This window comes from Epinephelus moara, chromosome 19, assembly GCF_006386435.1.
Source record: "Epinephelus moara isolate mb chromosome 19, YSFRI_EMoa_1.0, whole genome shotgun sequence".
Lineage (NCBI taxonomy): Eukaryota > Metazoa > Chordata > Actinopteri > Perciformes > Serranidae > Epinephelus > Epinephelus moara.
The window spans coordinates 34,779,175-34,799,329 of NC_065524.1; the positions used below are offsets into that span (position 1 = coordinate 34,779,175).

The window sequence follows — 20,155 nt, forward strand, 5'->3', positions numbered from 1 at the left end:
GATGATTGCTATGCATGCACAACAAAACGCAACATTAAAAAGCTATTATCAGAAAAGGGAACGTTTTGGCAGATATATGGCGGAGGGCAGCTCCCGCCATATGTTTGTGGAGACGGGGACAACAAGTCAGGTAGTAATTATCAATCATCATCAGGAGAACCTGTCAAAACGCTAGGCCGGGCACGCTCTGACTGGCGTTGCCATGGAGACAAGCCCACATCTCAGCAAGTGTGTGTTTACCAGGAAATTAAAAATACTCTGCCATATTTTTATCACGCACTTATAATATCGTGTAAATCGGTCTTTTAGTTTTTTCGAGTGTGAGCTCTGTTAAAGTGTGTGCACATATGTGTGTGTGTGTGTGTGTGTGTGTTAGGGATTTCCTGCCAAGCCAAACTTGGGAAAGAGATTTTTTTTCAGGGACACAGTTGAGGATAATTTCGGTTGAGGTTATGGTTTTTGGTTTTACACCGGTTTCCGTGCCTTCAGGATCGGGCACGTCAGGGGTTACAATTAGCAGATGGATATGTAAATGGAATATTCTGCCCATAACAAGTTTAAGATAAATGTGTGTATGTGCACATACATAATGTATTTGACAGTAATGAGCTCATTTCTGTGTCCATACTGTTGCTGTACACAGACTCTCCATTCAGACTGTCACTGTTAATATTGCTCAGCCGGGGAAAGAGGACATTCTCCCCGACCATCATGACTTTGTCAGTTTCAATTTTACATATTCTTTCTTTCCCCTCTTTTGCATAGCCTGCTTCAGTTTTGCCTTTACATACACCAGATGCCTTCAAATCAAATTTCACTCCTTGCCATACAGGCTTTTCAAAGTACTAGTATTTCCAGAGCGATGTACAGTACGTGTGACTTTTCACACAATCCCACATGGAGAATGTTTCTGGAGCGTTTCCAAATGTCTCTAACGACATTGGTGCTTTCAGATGACAATCAATTTCCATGTGACCTCAATCCATTACCCTTCCAGGAATCAGGATTATTTTCACTTAAAAACAAGCTCTGAAAATTAAATACATCAGCGAGTAAACATGAAAGCAATTTAGGGGGGGAAAGTGGTGTAAGTGCCGTATGAATTTTGCTGCTTTATTATGGCAGTCATTTGGAGAGAGCGAGAGAAAAAAAGGGTAGTGTTCTTAATTCATTATTTGTGCGCCGTTGTGCATGCTCCCCCTGGGGAGAGGCAACATTACTCTTTCATCAGATCAAATGAAGCGAAGCCGTGCCGTTCCAGGAAGAGCCAATTAAACTGTTCAAAGAAGTTTATTATTGCGACGGATTATGAAATCATTCTCATCGGATTCATCGGGGTGTGTGTTTCGACAGGGGTGTGAATGTGTGTACTTTGCCACTGCGCAAACTCATAAAGGCTGTCGACTCGAGCTTTCCATTTGCAGGGTAAATAGAAAATTACGGTACGCAGACGCAGTGTCACATGTTTTACAAGAGACTTTTTTTTTTTTACAAACTTAATTTATAGGCAAAATAAGCTGTAATTATAGGGAGGAAAATCATTCCTTCCTCTTTCTTCTTACTTTCACTCTGTCATGTGATCGCCTCATGATGGTAGCGTCGCCTTGTTAAGCACTTATTAACACACATCACATTCGAGAAACGGCTGGGTTTAAGCTTAACCCACATCCACTGACTGACACACACACTGAGGAATGCAGCGACCTCTGACCCCCTGCAGAACTTCATAATATCACCCAGTATTTAGCTCGACACACACACGCACAAGAACTCTTTGGGTGAAGTCCAACAAGACACAATGTCTCTATTTAATCTGTAGCTTCACTGTCAAGACAAAAATAAACCGACTACGACAAAATACAGGCTGTAAATATCTGGCAACACTTCGCTTCTGCTTGTGCACCAAGTTGTCGGCAAGTTAGCTCTTAATGGCTATTGTTCCGGGGAGAGGACACTGAAAATTTTGCAAATAAATGTTAAGTGCACGCAGGGGGACTGTCCCAAATACACACCCTGTTGTTTCCAGAGTGCCAAATGTAAAACAGAGTCAAAGTTACATAATGTGGAGGATTTGCTAAAAACGGGATAACCTTCAAACGCTTCCACATCATTGATACTGACAGACTGCAGCAACAACTCAGTAGGGCCGCGGCTTTAAAAATACAGTATTTCAATTTGGCTTTTGGAGAGAGAGAGAGGGAGGGAGGGAGGGAGAAAGAGGGAGGGAGGGAGGGAGGGAGGGAGAGATGAAAGGGAGCAGTGGATAAGCTTCAAGGCTTATCCTATTCATTACTGGAGGAAAAAAAAAATCACAGCATCGACCTATAAATAAATGAATGCCAGGATAAACACGAAGCCCATACATCAATAAAACATATGTATTCTAATAGATCACGCTCTAGTTACACTTGATGGGATTGAGTCGGCCAATGAGCCCAATCATAGGGACTTTATCATTTTTGAAAAGCTGCACAGCATTAAGCCACAGTGATTATAAATAATCATCATTCCCATTACAAAATAGGCCAATGGATACTTTTATCTTTTTTTTCCTTGTTTAAATGTATTGTATACTGGAGGAGTTTATTTCAATATTGTACAAATAATTTAAATACCACAACTCTTTACATTAAAGTAGCTGCATATTCTTTAACAAATAACACTTTTACATAAATAACTGTTTAAAGCAGCTGGGAGCAGTGACACTGTAGGCGTTTCTTTTCTCAAGAAATGTCTGAGTCAGATTGGAAAAAACTGGAAACACAAACCACAATCATCAATCATAATCCTCACTTTGCTGCCGTCATATCACGCCGGTGTAACAATGATTTTTTCTCGACGTCACTTTAAGTTATGCAAGCTCTGTTCAGAAACAACAACCCGGCGACAAGCCTCTACCTGCATACGTGTGAAAAATGCTCAACACTTAACCCACAAGCTGTTTCTACACAGACACACTTTGTAAACATCATCTACAGTTACACTGATGAGTCAGACGTGTTCACTCCAGGTTGCAACATGCTGACACTGAGGAGTTGTATCACACCTTTTTTGGGATTTTGTGAAAGTATGACTCTCCGTGTGATTCCAGTTAAAAACCCACCCTGTCTTTTCATCATGTGAATCATAATCTCGCTTGATTTAAACCGCCAACAGTGGCTCTTCCACATGTGACAAGTGTATTAATGGAATAATCATCCAAGCCATTATGAATGAGGTCAGACCGGCCTGGTCAGCTGAAGTGTAAAGTAATTAATAACATGCTCCGCAGTTTATCAGAGTTTTAAATTACACAACTGCTCTGGAAAAAAAAAAGAAAAGAAAAGCCCCTCACACTTTGGTCCATCTTTTTATTTCCACGCCTGATAATGACCTGTCGGAGCAACCAGCATGCCGGAGTGGTTAATCACTTTGTGCCTTTTCAGGGAGTTATGTTCACCACCAAATAACTTCATATCACATCTGAGGCATTAGTTTGCTGTGAAAATCAACATGCAGGGAACAGCAACATTTGAACACCTTTGTTATTTTTTTGTTCAATGTTAAAGGTATGTCTGTTATTCACTCACTCTACAGCAGGAAACTTCAAAATAAAAGCTCTGTGCCAGAAATTCAGTGTACTTCAAAATAAATTGTTTTTTAACCAACTTGACATGTTTGCGAGTCACTTGTGGTCCATTCAGAATGAACCGTGACCCACTTTTGGAAAACGACCCACCACTTTGGGAACCACTAGTCTAGTGGGTCATAAGTGATGACTGGGAGTGATTACTTTTGCATGAGTTTATACTGTGGATATATGTGTAAAAAGGACTCGGTATACAGCAGCTGAGGCTGGACCCTGTTCAGTCCTATTAAAGTTGCTTAGTAGTACATACATGAAGTCAAAAATGTTCCAACTGCCATGTATGTCATTACCTGGATGATCAGCGCTGCTTCCGCATCACCGTTAAGCAGGCGCACTGGAGACTTCTGCTGACTGAGGCAGCTACTTCCGGTTTAGCGCTGCGCTAACTTGAATAAGGACAAAATAATTTTTTTGTGCAGCTCTTCTAGACTTTCCAAATATTATTAGACAAAGGGATCATTCTGATGACTAAATAAGTCTTTTCACAAGGGGTGTTATGTGAAAAAATGTATCAACTGATAAACAGAGGTCTCAAGAGACTTCCACTGTCTGAGGCAGCTACTTCCGGTTTAGCGGTTTAGCTATGGCTTAGAGCAATGGCGAGTTGCTCTGCTGGTGGTGCTACTGGCGCCTCATGCCCAAAAGTTGAGATTATTTCAACTTTCATCGTCTACAAACGTGCGTCTAAAAAGATGCCAGAAAAAGAATGCGAGTTTAAAAAGACGCCAGAAAGACGCTCATCATAAAAAATGCTTGAAAACCAGTCAGACGCGCTGTATCATAGGGAATCAATTGTGTTACTGGCGTCTCGTTTCTAGTGCTCCTTGTAGGTGTGATGGCCCCCTAAATGAGGACAAAATTATTATTATTATTTTTTGGTGCAGTGTTTCTAGACTTTCCAAATAGTACCAGGCCAAAATGATTGTGATGGTAAAATGAGTCTTTTTGTTTATCAACTGATAAACAGAAGTCTCAAGAGACTTCTACTGACCGAGGCAGCTACTTCCGGTTTAGCGCTACACTAACTTGAATGATTTTGGTGCAGCTCTTCCCGACTTTCCAAATGTTATCGGACCAAAAGGATCATTCTGATAATGGTTGTGATGTTAAAACGTTTCTTTCACAATGTAAGTCTAATGGAAAAAGCCTTTTTGGGCCCAATGGCATCACATGACGGACCCTGGAAGTTATAGTTCCACTGTTTGGCCACTGCACTTCCTGGGGGCCTGGTTTATACATTGTTGTTTTTCTTATTTGGAAAATCCTGCATAGCAATTCTTTAGGCAGGAGCAAGTCTGAAAAACTCCTCGGTGGTGCATTCAAGGACACTCTAACATCAAACCTTAGAGAGTCTGCCACCACAAAGAAAACACTGGATTCCAGATCTACAGTGTGTTGACAGAGAATTGTACCCTGAAGAAAACCACACATCAAATAGGATAATTTGTTACTTTCATTAAAATGGTTCCTGTTTGGCAGATGTCTCTTAAATCTTGGATGTTGGAGTGTCTACAAATGCAGCGACACTCACAGCTGCAATAACCTGATGATAGTGTGACAATAAAAAGTTGACTAAATGTTTCACTGTGTTGGATCACCTATATAAAGTAGATTTTATGTAACTGCAAAAAGACTTTCATCCTGTGGTAAAATGAACATTCAAGGGCGTGGGTTTGGTTTTAAGACCAAAACTAAAAGTGTGTAAATGCTATTTTCTGCACTTTACATGATCAGATAAGTCTAGAAAACAACACATTTTTATGACACTGGTAATATCCTGCTTTCAGCAAAATTAACAGTCTAACAAAAGAAACAAAATAATAAAATGCTGTGTAAATTGTTGTATTATAACACATTATCTTGTGGCGCTGCAACAGTGACACTAAGTTTTGTAAAAACCCTGACTCTGAATATTGTCGCTGAAGGACACATTGGAATGCAAAAAAATGAAAAAAAAAAAAATCAAAATAAACTAATTTTTAATGACTGTTTCATTTTTAAGTGCCAAAATTTCCTTTTTTTAAAGCCAAAAATTATTTTCAATGCCAAAATGTTTGTCGCTGTTTCGAGCTCCGAATTTTCCCCACATAAAAATCACATAATATTGAAGGTAATCTTTTCTAAAAAAGAGCACTGTCCTTTACCGCCTTGTCTAATATGCAATATTTGATTGATGTTCAATTCTAGCATCTTTTCTTTGAGAAAAATATTGTCCATAAAAATACTAAAAAAAATATGCCAATTAACAAAATTGCATAGGAGGTTGCAACAGCCTGGAGTAGTGACTGCAGTCTCCCTCTCAGGCTGCAGGCACATCCTGTGCATATCAGAGGGCAGACAGTTTGTAGCCTGAGAGGCAAAAGATTGCAAATTGCTCACTGCTGCTCTTGAGCTTATTGCTGTTAACGGGTGTGGTGATATATAATTGAAGGCGACTTTGTTGAGTGTATCAGCATTTTTATCAATTCCTCTCTGCTCTCATCTTGAGTCTGACAGCTGGACAGCTCGAGGAGGCTGTTTAGAGAGATTTTAGTGAGGAAATAAAACCGTAAAAGTGTGAGATACAAAAATAAAATGACACGATCTGATCCTGTAACTGAACCAAGAGTATACCTGGGTGTTCTTTCTTCCTCCACTAGTCAATTATCTCCGATCAGCACTGCTGCTCTGAGAAACCTTTGCACTGTAAATAACGGGTCCAGACTTCTGAAAAGCTTCCTGCCTATTGCCAGATGCTTATTTATCTCTCTGCCCCGTTTGCTAAAAATAGATAAGCGGCAAATGCAAAGCAATATGTGTAGAGCTGGTGTGTTGCTGATGACATAATAGGGATAATCAGGAAGATTGTGCCTTATTCAGCCCAAGAGTTGTGCTAATGCTGCTGATGCCAGTAGAAGAAAGTGCTTTTAGTTAGAGTCACATGAATTCTGCCTGTGCATATATTGTACATTACAGCAATAAATAAAACACGCCCTGCTCGCAGTGTGTTCAGGCTGCTCATGTTAAATTATGTGCATATAGTGTAAAAATATGCAGCTTTAATTTCTTATGACAACATCATTTTACAGATAGGACATGACAACATACGACATAAGTGGCTTTTCAGATGTTAAATCTATTGTTGTAAAGAAACCATGTCCCGATTATGAAATGTAACCACACAGCTACAATGTGTGCTCCTTTCTCCTCTAAGTTTCTCCTCCATGGCCCCTGTATACCACCGACATATGGACAATGAAATATTCATGGGCTGGTGGTTAACACAAATCTGCAGAGGAGATGGGAAAACATGAGCTTAGCAAGCAGTTTGCCTATTACATTAACAGACGGGGCTGTCATGGGACGATATTGGCGTATGCATATTACATCTAATCTGATTTCATGTTTAAAGAGCGAGCAAGAAAGTGGTTCAAGTTGTGGAAACAATGACATCATACAGTGTGTTCATCTGGTGACCCAACCCAATCAAGCCAGCAGGGCCGAATGTTTTGAAAGATATTATCAGGTTTAAGATTTTAGCATGTTAACTGCTTTTTCTCATCTGCAGTAAAGTAGAATTCAGGATCAGTCTCAGGGTTAGTGACCAAACAGGAAATCTATTTTTTTTCTCTGTCAAACACAGATGCAACTAACTCAGACATGCAGAAACACCCTCGTAAATACACACAAAGCAACCGCAGATGTACCAAAACTAGCACACACGCACCACATTACAAAAATAGACTGCGCAATTCTGTTTATGATCAGTGCATCTGGACAACGTTAATATATTGAAGCAATGGATTGTTTTTCTGTACTCCTCCCACCCTGGAGGATTACAGAAAAAGGATTCCAAAGGATTGCACTGAAAATGTTTTAATAAAAATCAAACCAGCACTGAGTGAGAGATATTTCAAACAAAACACACTGAGCTGAGCATGAAATATATAGTTTCTGTGCCAAGGAAAGAGACCTGGGGAATATAGGACAAATGAAAAGGAGCAAGAGGGGCAGGGGAGGGAGGGGGCAGCTCCTCTCAACTGCTTTGCCTCAAACATGATTGCCTCACTAACTTCCAAAATACTGTTGATTTAAGCAATGTGCACATAAGGGGTGTTGGGTTTCTAAAGGAGTGGGGGGAGAGGAAGGTCAGAAGTTTGGGAGAAGAACTTCAGAATAAGAGAAAATGGGAAATATGTTGGTCGTAATATTTTCTTTAAAGGTCCAGTATGTAGGGTTTAGCGGGATAACTTGGGAAAAGATGGAATATTAATATATATATAATAAGTATGTTTTCTTTAGTGTATAATCACCTGAAATTAGAATTGTTGTGTTCTCACTACCTTAGAATAAGCTGTGTATATCTAGAAGCAGGTCATCGTCCATGGAGTCTGCCATGCTGCACCGCCATGTTTCTCCAGGGACATTTGTGTTTTTCCGTCAGGCACCTTAGTTAACATTCCCGCTGCGACAAGCAGTGTTGGAAATACGCTGATTTGTTGATGTGAAACAGCTTTATTCCCCATTTTTTATGGCTTTAATCTCTCAGTTCATCCATTTTAGAGAGGAAGAGGACTCTGCAGATAATTCGGCTCCCGGTTAAAAGCTCCTGAAGGTCTGGATCTCAAGGTGAGCACACATTAGCAGTGCTAGGCTAGCAGCCTGTCTCCAATAGGCCAAAAGGCATCAGAGAAACACTGATTTGTAACATGAAACTGCTTTATGCAGTGTTTTTAATGGCTTTAATTTCTCAGTTCATCCATTTTAGAGAGGAAAAGACCTCTGCAAATAATTCGGCTCCCGGTTAAAAACTCCTGAAGGTCTGGATCTCAAGGTGAGCAGGTGCTAGGCTAGCGGCCTGTCTCCAATAGGCCATAAGGCGTCGGAGAACCACTGATTTGTAACATGAAACTTCATTATTCAGTGGTTTTGCCGGTTTTAATCAGCTGGTCTGTTTGTTATGGAGAGGAGGAGACCTCTGCAGATAATTCAGCTCCTGGTTTAAAACTCCTAAATGTCTTAAGTTATCAGAGAAAACAGGTGAGCACAGCTTAGCAGGTGCTAGGCTAACAGCCCGTCTTTAATATGCCAAAAGGTGTTGCAGAAATTTGTAGCATGACACTTCTTTATTCAGGGTTTTTGCCAGTTTTAATCACCTGGTCTGTTTGTTTTGGAGAGGAGGAGACCTCTGTGGATAATTCGGCTCCAGTTAAAATCCTCCTGAACAATGAACACTGAAGAAATTCTAACTGGAAGAAGTTTCAGCTGTTTGCAATCTGCGATCCTCCCTGTTAGATGCAACTTAATCCTACACACTGTTCCTTTAACAGACGCCCAAATGAGTAACTGTCAAGATGCTCGGCAATGCACATCTTGTTTAAATATATCGCACATAGCAGCCCCTCTGGGTCAAGCTTACAAATGTTTATGGTATTGCTTTGCAGCACACAACAGTATCCATGCCAAATGAATGTTGAGTAATACTCGACAGCTAATAACAAAACCTTGATCCTTGTCATCTGTCATTCAGCGCTGCAAAGGCCTGGCCCACTGAAACTATTTCTCTTTCTCACAGCAGAGGAGTCACAGTAGTGCCAATATTATTACAGTACAGTACAGTATGCAAGACCTTCCTCGGTTTAGGTTTATATAAGAGCGCGTTTAGTGTGCACACAATATGTACTCTAAAGAATGTGTGCAGGCGAGGTTTCACGTACAACTTTCTTTTCTGCGATTGTGCAGCAGTGATATTACATTCCTCCTGGCATGAAATCATATTGGGGACACGAAGTAGCATAATCAATCCACGCTGGCAGAGAATGCGTGATAATTATAAACAAAAACTGTGTCATTCCCCGTGAGGACAGCAGCTGCAGGGGTGAAGCGATGCTGAACATGAATATGGATCACAGGACTAAAGATCTGGTAACTGACGCAACCGCAGTTTTGCTCAAGCTGGTTCAAAAGCGCGGCGGTGACGTGGACAAAAAGAAAACATGAATATAGATTGCGTTAGATAAAGCAGAGCCTCCGAAAGCTGTCGTTGTCACCGGGAAAATAAAGTAGGAGCAAATATTGAAGATATCAAAGTCATTATGTGCACAGGAGCAGCCGGGGCATGCTGATGTTTCATTACTCACCTCCAAAATATACAGATAAATCAGAGCCAGTACACTGCACATGCTCAAATAAAAACATGCTGATTATATAATAAATCTTAACATGATTACACACCTACTGTAGTGCTGTGCTGAAACCATAACCAGGCTATCAGAAATAGACCAGAAGGCTTTCATCTGATGACTACATTTCACACAATACTGTACCAACAGGCTTGCTGAAATTCTGCAATAGCACTTTTTTTTTCCTCCCTCCTCGGGCCTTCTCGTCTCCTCGACCCCCTGAGGTAGCCTGACACACTTTTCATGAATTAGCCTAGACAAGACGGACGGCTATTAGAGCTGCCACAGCAGATTTGGCTGAATCCAAAAGGTCAGAATTAGCATTGAAAGAAGCAAAGAAGAAAGTCCTGAAATTATTCCCCAGATCAATTTTTAACTTTTTAATATTTCACAGCTGCGCAGTATCATTTCTTACGCGTCCACAGTGCTGGTATTTATCCTAATAAAGGCGGATTTAATATGGCGTTTATAGCTGCTTTTTTTCATATGCAGCCTGTAAACTGCAGGACTTTGCTCAGCAGTTGTGTATGTTTCTATATGTGCAAACATTCATGTGTGTGTTTGGGCCTATAAGTAAGATGCCCTTGAGGCTTTGGTCCACTTGGCAGACTGATGGAAATTACTTAGCTCTGCTGTTTTGAAACAAATCACAAACAAGTCTCCTAGCAGCAATTCAAGCGCAAATAAAAGCCTGCTTCAAACCTAGTAAACCTTCATGTGAATAACATTAGAAATCTGGTTGCCTTAGTAAAAGAAAAAAAAAAAAGTAGAACTCCCTTAAGCTCTGAAAATAAACCTTTAGCTTAAATGTGGCTCACAGAGGAATGGCATTATTGAGCCAAGTGAATGAGCTAACAGCAGCCACAGGATGTTAGCGTTACTATTCATAACTTATTTTCCAATGCCTAAAACCGTTTTCCCTTCTGGTCTCACCTCTGCTGCTCTCTTAAAATGCAATTACCTACTGGCAAATTTACAGGAAAAGAAAAACAATGACTTTTGACCAGAGGAGCCGTTACTGTGAATGTCAAATTGATGCTGCACAAGAGCCCGCTGAGCTCCAGTGTGCTACCCAAGCAGAGGAAATATAAAGAGAGATGAATCACATTACTCCATTGTTTTAGCCCAGCTCGGGGTTAATAAAATGTGTGGATTCATGAGCGGTGGGGAAAGCACGGTGAATGGCAAATAGACATGTTCTAGCACTTCGAAATTCCTCACTGGAACCACAGAATGCTTTGCATAGGTGTGACTAGTGACGGTGTTTGGACGGCGGTCACTTGTGTGCGTAAACAGAGAGACCCCTCCGGAGACAAACTGAGACTAAATGAAAAACATATTGGAAAACAAATGATGGTCACTTGTACTGTTTTAAATTTTAGTCTTGATTAATTTAGCTAAAAGAGAATTGATGAAAAGCATGTTCAGGTTGTTTTAATTCATTTGGGTGGTGACAGGTCAAAGAGGACAAACAGAAGAACAAAAACAGAGCAGTGACGAGTGAAATGAGCCTGCAGCACACAAAGTAATGATCTCCACACATTACAGATTACAGCCAAAATGAAAATGTAGCATAGCGAGTAAACAACAACATGTTTTCACTCGCACCTTGTCAAACAGCGACACTTGGTCTGTGGCCCTCAGCATCGACACCGATGAACCTAGGTGCCCTTTAGCTGCGGTGTGAGAAGCTCCCACCAACCATAAAGTATAAAGAGCAATATGGTCCACAAAGGGCGGGTGGGAGGGGAGATGGATGGTTAAACATACTCAAACTTTCACCCAGGAGACTGCTGTTTGTTTCCCGTGTAAAACTTTACGACACTAACAAACGTACTTATTTTAAGCCAAATCATAGTGTTTTTTTAGGGCTGTCAAAAAGGTGCGTTAATTTCGATTAATTAATGTGGTGTTAAGAAAATCAATGCTGCATAATAGTGGTCTGTAGTGCCCTCTGACCTTGTGCTTCATTGAAGGCCACGGTTTCTTTGTCACATGATGGAGGCAGACGAGATGTCGCTGCTCGGCCCCGTGAATGGAACATTGACATTTAAAAAAATGCCCAGATGGAACTGTTGATAAGAGCACCGTCCTTCATACCATCGGAAAACTTCAAGCCTGAAATATCACCTCCAAGCAAAGCATTTAGCAGCAAACCTGGAGGTCCGAGCTAACGCAACCTCTGATGGTAGCGCTAGCAGCCAGCCACGTCAAGCCACACTCGACCAGGCGTTCAGACGCAAACTGAGTACGTCTACCTGTGACCGACTAACTCCCTGACAAAATTTACCTGCATTCTTAGTCTATTTTGAGGAGACTGTAAATTAACCTGCCGTCCCCGAGCCTCCAAAGCAGACGCTAAAGGGGCACCTAGAGCATCAGAGCCACTGACCAAGCATCATTGTTGGACGAGTTGGGAGTGAGAGTGTGTTGCAAACAAATACAGGAATGCCAATTTCTGTTTAACACTCTTTTGTCTGTGTTACATTTGTTTCATTCAAAGCCAAGTGACAGTAACCGTGCATCTCATCTTAAGGATTCATTGTTCATTTACTGTATGAAATTAGATCATCATTACACAGTGGAAACCGCTCCGTTATCACAGCTGTCCAGGTGAAATTGATCACTATAAGTGGATTTCCTTTATTTTCCATGCAGATTACCATCTAATGGACCTTTTCATATGTATTACATGAATATAAAGTAATGAAACAGACTTTTATTGGCTGTTTCAAAATACACTGCAGCCATTTCAAGCAGTCATTGCGTGACTGGGCTTTATCAGTCTGCATGGTGCATGCGACTTCAACCACAGGTCTTTTCCCCATGCGCGCCTGTCATGTGCCTCCATCACTAGCAGCCATGACTATTTCTCTCTGTTTGAGCTGAAGAAACACCAAGTTTTGCTGGTGCATCTTGTTTTTGGCAATTTGTCATAATGTTCAAGGAGACTACATTTTTTTTATTGAGGTGAAATGACTCTTTTTTTCCGTCATGATTTCAATGTGCACGCAGCACCAGCCTCGGGTTGCCAGCTGGAGGCAGACGGGATACCACAAGGCAAAGTATCGTAGCAGTAGAGTTAAAAAAAAAAAGAATTACTGTAGTTTCAAATTTTTTTTTCCATGTTGCCAGTTGGTAAAAAGACCCAAAGCGGACTACTTGACTGCTATGAGCAGATTATTTATCAGCCTTTGTAGAGAAGTGTTTCTATCCGAAGCAGTTTATCACATCACCACTACACCAATTTAGCACTGAACTCATAGAACACTGACTTACAAGGGACAGATTAAAGGTGCTTTCACACCTGCCCTGTTTGGTTCGGTTCAATCGAACCCAAGTTCATTTGCCCCCTCAGTGCAGTTCGTTTGGGCAGGTGTGAACACAGCAATCACACTCAGGTGTGCACCAAAATAACCAGACCAAGACCTTCTTGAAGAGGTGGTCTCAGTCTGGTTACAAATGAACTCTGGTGCAGTTCATTTGTGATGACAAGGTGTCTCGAACTCGATCTGCAGTCACATGACACATTGTTTGGGTTAAACATGAGCATGTTACAGTCCTGGAGGATTATTAATGTGCACCTCCTCCTGTACTGCCTTAATATGCACATTCAGCACATCCAATGCATCAAAACATTGTTTTCTAGTTGGAGCCGCGCCTCGTTTTCAAACTGTATGGTTTGACTAAAATGAACAATGACAGCAATATAGTCCACGATGAGCAGCGCTAAAATCAACCTGCGTAGTTGTCCCTCCATTGTGACATTAGAAAGTGTCACATTTATCTTGCAAGTGTACTCTTCTTCAACGTTTGCTTTACTTCCTGGATTTTTACCACATGGAAATTCTGACCAATCAAGTGCAAGGCATTTGATCTGGTCCACTTGTAAATGCTGCCGTGAGAACACGAACCAACTCTAGACAATTATACAACTTTGGAACTAAAATGAGTCCCTGATTCAGACCAAAGCAAGACAACTCTAGGTCTGAAAGCACCCTAAGAAAAACAGATCAAAATCAATGCAGCAGAATCAGAGATATTGTCTTCTTCCTGCTGCTTACATTACCCACAATGCAACTTAACTACAGGCAGTTTGGTCAGAGATTCAGGTGTGTTATGCTACTAACAGCTAGTGCCGCTTGAGACAGCTTCCTCAGACCTGTAAACAGACTTTGATGAGCAAAATCAGCTCTCGTCCCCTTCAAAAACCCATCATATTATCTGGCAAATGCTTCATCAGAAAGCTGCAAATAGAGCTGTTTTTCTCAGCTCATGAGATGCTGTTGTTTTTGGAGACAAATGTTTTTTCACAGGACATCAACTGTATTTGGAATCTGACTGTTACAGTAGCTCCCTTTTCTTTGCCCTTTGATGGTCTTTATTTTGATAGCCAGCCATTACACAAATTAGAATTTTAAATGGACTCAAGTACATTTTCTGTGATTTCACACAATGGAGCTAAATTGCTTGGCCCCAAAAGAGCAAACATTGTTCATTTTCCACTAAAAGCAGACTTGAACAAATGGTCATGGTAACCAAAATGACATAATTGAAAGTTTGAGATGAACCGTACTGTGAGAATGAGTTTTAAGTGCATGCTTTCATCCAGAGCTGAGGACATGAGGAGTTTGATGTTTCATGGGCTGCATGTACGACACTCCAAATGCCATAAACTGCCCCTGTAATGGCTGTTGGCATCGCAGATGAGCTAATATGATAACTTATCTAAAGGCTACAATCAAACCGCCAGCTGCCAAACTCACCGAACTCGTCACAGATGCTCTCGTTCTGCAGCAGGGTGGGATGGTCGAAGGTGTCCCGGCAGTACAGGATTCTCGTGCTGCCACCCAACGCAGCGATGCCGCCCAGCGCCAGCACCGTGTGGTCTATGAGCAGAGAGGACGGCTGCTCCCTGAGCCGCGCCAAAACTGAGCGGAAACGGCAATACTGGGGGTAACTGAGCACCAAAACCTTCCGGCCATCCTCTTCCTGGCCTGAAAAACACACAGAATACAGACACAACATTAGAAGTTCCGCAGAGATTACACGTAGTTAAATTCGGCATTCAAAGGGGAAATCTTTGCAGGGAAACGTTTTGTTTTCCAAGTGCTCCTGTAAGATTTGTAGAGAATGGCAGCGTTTAATTTTACATGACACATTCACTCCACTATTTCTCTTCAGATTTTATTACTTTATTCTCTCTCATAGATCATTCTTTGGCTACTATTATATTCTGGCACATCTGCTGCCAGGGTGCTGTGAATAAAAACCTTTTTTCCCCTCACTATTGGCCTTAAATTGCAAGGTTGCCTGTAATGTTTGAGATCTTAGACTTTATTGTACTGTCACTGTTGGTGAGTACTACATAAATCTCAGGAAGGTAAATATGTGAAACTTTTCATGTACATATTGCTTTGAGAGATCATGCCAAAAATGTCTTTCATTTTCATGAATTTTCAATAATTCCTGGAAAGCAATACATCCATCTCTGCTATAATTTGCCCGGCACCAGGCAATGCCATTAATTCTGCACAGCGCTGTCTCACCATACAGCACATATTCATCTCTCTTGCCGCCTGGTATCCCATCCTGATGTGAGTTTCAGGAAATGCATCACATTCAGGAAGCAACATGTCCTAAACTTGCTGTATCATTGTGACTTTAAATTGTTTTCATACAAGTTTTACACCCTTTCCTTGTAATGCATTTCAGCAAAGTGACAACACTCTCTCATGTCATCTGTACAAATAGTTCATGTTGCTGGGCTGCATGTTTCGAATAAATGACAAGCATCGCTGTCGGAGTGACAAGAGGAATGTCAACAGCAATTCAAGAGGCTTCTTATTTTGATTGACAGGTTTTCTTAATTAATAAGTAAGTTCAACAGAGATCTGTGGCCTCTGGTTTGACGGTACTAATTTGGCAGAGTCAGTTAATAACAAAGCTCACCGTTTTACTCAGGTAGTAGTAAAACCTCACATCGGAGCCAAACTTTACAGGCACACAGGGTGTGTTGCTTCTGATGTGGGTGTGTAATTAATATTTCGCCAACAGCATGTCAGTTTGACTGATGCATTATCACCTGTGACAACTAACTAGCAAAGAAACCCGTGGACAGGAAGTACTGACTGAGCTGACACAATAAACTGCCATAAAAGCGAGGAGGATGTGCTCATAAACAAATCAAACTGTTAATATTATACCACGTTAGAACAATTTACAGCCACAGCAGTGTTGCAGTGTACTGACAAACTCATTATAACGATCATAACATGCTGATATTGAGCAGGATTATTGTGTAACATGTTCACTAACTTGTTCCCAAGGCACAACAAAGGGCGAGCCAAAATCTCATGGCACACCTGTCTGTGCACAATATCCTCTATAAAGTGTGTTATCACTCTGATCACGACATAAATGTTTGATTTTATTTACCAGTATCAAATAACAATTGACAACCAACTGTTACTCATAAAATATTTATTGAAAAAAAGATTCAAGAATGTATTTAAAGGCATAGTGCACCCAAAAATGAAAATTCAGCCATTATCTACTCACCCATATGCCGAGGGAGGCTCAGGTGAAGTTTTAGAGTCCTCACAACACTTGCAGAGATCCAAGGGGAGAGGAGGTAGCAACACAACTCCACCTAATGGACGCTGACGGCGCCCCAGACTCAAACGTCCAAAAACACATAATTGAAACCACAAAATATCTCCATACTGCTCGTCCGTAGTGATCCAAGTGTCCTGAGGCTCCGACATAAAAAGTTGTTTGGAAAAACATCATTTGAACTCTGCAAGCGCGCACACGTGAGCGCGGTGCACAGAGAAGCAGTCAGAGCTACAGGCTACAGTGAGGCTAAAAAGCACCGCGCTCACGTGTGCGCGCTTGCAGAGTTCAAATGACGTTTTTCCAAACAACTATTTACGTCGGGGCTTCAGGACACTTGGATCACTACGGATGAGCAGTATGGAGATATTTTGTGGTTTCAATTATGTGTTTTTGGACGTTTGAATCTGGGGCGCTGTCAGCCTCCTTTAGGTGGAGTTGTGTTGCTACCTCCTCTCCCCTTGGATCTCCGCAAGGGATGTGAGCTACTGCCGCCCCAATAACATACTGATACAATCAATTAAAAATTAATTCAGAACTTTTTGTGCAGGCCCAGTTTAATATTGCTGCAGCACACTCACCATTTTAGGACCACTGGTTTAGCCTATTAGTGTGCTAGCATTTGCTAAGTAGCAAACACAAAGTAAAGCTGTGGTACCAGCTGATGGGTGGCTCATTAGTTTTGCATATATGTGGTCATAAACAAAAGTAGAATCAATTAATGACCAAGTAATGTTTCACTTACAAGGTATTTGCTTTGCTTTGCTGCATACATTAAACATATTAAGAGGAAATAAAAATAAAATTAAAGTACTGCAACCGTCAACAACATAAATACAATGAAAACGATACTTAAAAAATACTATAACATAACAAATATGTACACTGTAGCTGTTTCAGAGTGAGAAAGTTGTACAGTTTTGTGCAGAGTTGCAAACATATGAATCAGGGGAAGTTCACAGCATAGCGAATATGGGGCTGGAAAATGTGAAATGTACAGAGATAACCGTGCACCAGCACATCCTACAGATGCTCCATCAGATGAGATCTAATCGAAAAACCTCAAATGAGAAATATCGCCAAGTCACCACAGGAAAATGTTTCATCTATGGCGACGACAGAAATTAGAGAACAGGCTTCAACTTTTCTGCGAAGTCATTAAAATCTATACTTATACAGGACTTGCTCTGAAGTGTTTTTATTTATCTACAAACAATATCTGTCCATGACATTTTCAAACACTGAGCCAGCACATGTGGCATTTTATTACACGTAGCTTCTTTATTTTGCTTCTCTAAACTCTCTTCTTACAGTATGAGGATGTTATGCAAATAACAGACAGAGTTAGCCGTTGAGGCTACAGGTCACTGGGGGTCATCCCTATATTCCCCGGGTTCTATGTTCCCCGGGGTCCTATGTTCCCCGCTTTCCCCAAAAGGGGGGAACATAGAACCCTTATTATTAAAAAGGGTTCTATGTTACCTGGTCCCATACAAAGCGGGGAACATAGGGCCCTTTTGAGAAAAAGGGGTTAGGCTTAGAGTTAGGGTTAGGACCCTTTTTTAAAAAAAAGGGCCTATGTTCCCCGGGTCCTTTTGGGGAAAAGCGGGGAACATAGAACCCTTATTATTAAAAAGGGTTCTATGTTCCCTGGTCCCATACAAAGCGGGGAACATAGGACCCGGGGAACATAGGTACGCTCCCGGTCACTGATGCTGATTAAATTACAGTTCTCATGCAGTCCTTCTTAATTATAACAGAACGTTGTCTGCCACCCACACACGGTTACAAAAATAATCTATAACTAACTACATGCTTGATTATATATTTTTTATGCAACAGGAGACAGAAGCGGTTGAATAAAACACTTCACTTTAATGAGCCAGTTTGAAGGTGCAGAAGAGACATTTCCCAATTTTTAAAGATGATATTAGACACAGCGTTTCCTCTCTGGATTACTCTGCAGGAGCTCTATGTTCTCATTAGTTTTGTCTGCCTATGATGTTTAACACTCGTTCTCGTACTTGCCATAAACACTGAACGAAAATGAAGTGAACATGTGCAAGTATTGACATTATGCGTTATGACATGTAAAATCATGATACTCACATAACACTATATGCCTGCAGCTTATGAATATATTCATTACTGATTGGGTCGTAAAAGATCAGAAAATAATGAAGCATGTTCATTATAATTTCTCAAATCTGAAGAACACACATTTTAATTTCTGATCGATCAAAAATCCAAAACCCAAAAGTATTCAGTTTAATATCACAGAAGACGAAGAAAACTTGCAATAAAAACTGTAGTTTCCATACTAGCTACTTCAAAATGAGCTACACGTGTAGGTGTGTCCGATTTACTTACAAAGGCAGGCCAGCTCTCACCTAGGAAGCGAGATCATGTATTTTTCGGAGAGGTTATGGAGCAGCTGTTGGGGTGGAATCAGAAAAACAATGCTAAACTTACAGGGAAATTTATTCCCTGTATTCAACTGCAGAAATCTTGGTTGCAAACCGAAACAAATGACTGTCATTAAAAGACAATCGTGGCCAATTAGCTGTGGCTCTGTGCCATTTGATATGGCAACAAACATTATAAGAATACTATGAACATGCTGTTTGAAATTAACTACATAAACTACATGGCCTAATGTAGTTAAGCACTCCCAGACACTGCAAATACTAAGCGTTGCGAAGGTGAAACTACACAATTTTTGGCATGCTGTGCATATGTTAAAAATAGTTGCTGACTCATAATCTGTTGATCAACTAATCAGTTAATTGACTAATTGTTTGTTCTGTATGATAAATGAATATGAGGTGACCTTACATGACAAAATACAGTATGATGAAACAGTGTGTCTCTGGTCCAAAGCTCTCATGGGTGTGTTGTTTCTAATCTTGTACTATGGTGATTATATGATAATAAAGTGACACATGACCTCAGCAGAGGTCACACAACACACTGCAGCTCTGCACAACGACTGGAAAGTGGCTAAATCATGAACAAATTATGCATGTGCATTATTCCTTAAAGCGTAAAGTCAATGTCACATTTTGTAGACTGTTGTTTGGAAGCAGAGTGCTAATATTTTTCTAGCTTACAAAGCCGACTACACGGTTCAACAGTTGATGAAGCAGAGTCAGGCAGTTCGAAACACGATTTCTACATGAATTATTCACTGTCCTGTCTGCTTTTACAAAGCCCTTGGACATGACATTCATGGGAATTTCTGCTGGTAAGTTAATATTTCAGGGGTGGCTAACTAGCGAGCGATTCACCTTGTCCTCCTAAAGACAAAAACAAGCACGGTGTATTTATTAAAATGCATTTCCCCCCCTCTTTGGTGTTATTCTATCAAGCTGGAGGCTGATAAATGTGCAGCAGAAACAGGGCAGGAAGGACACCATTCATAACATATTTACAGCAGCTGCATTCCCGACAATCAGCGTAATTAGTTCCACTGTACTCCAATATGACGACCACTTCAAAAGAAATTATTAAAACCATTCATCCAGCACTACACACACACACGCGCGCACACACACACACACACACACACACACACACACACACACACACACACACACACACAGGGAGCCTATATGTGGAGGAGGTAGGTGCCACAGAGCCCACAGATGTATAAACACACATATTCCTGCACACACATATCACACTGCAGACGCACACATTCATCAAAGATTGCGGCAGTTGTCGTACGCAATTACAGCTCAGAGGTAGAGCA

At 40.9% G+C, this 20,155-nt stretch overlaps 1 protein-coding gene across 1 annotated transcript in view; it reads right to left on the reverse strand.

Annotated features, from left to right (window-relative positions):
* The window catches only part of arid5b (AT-rich interaction domain 5B), a 103,588-nt gene that overhangs the window by 39,748 nt on the left and 43,685 nt on the right, over window positions 1–20,155 (reverse strand). The window contains exon 4 of the mRNA XM_050071372.1: window positions 14,556–14,786. Coding sequence (XP_049927329.1) covers window positions 14,556–14,786 — 231 coding nt within the window. The remainder of the gene's footprint in view (window positions 1–14,555; window positions 14,787–20,155) is intronic.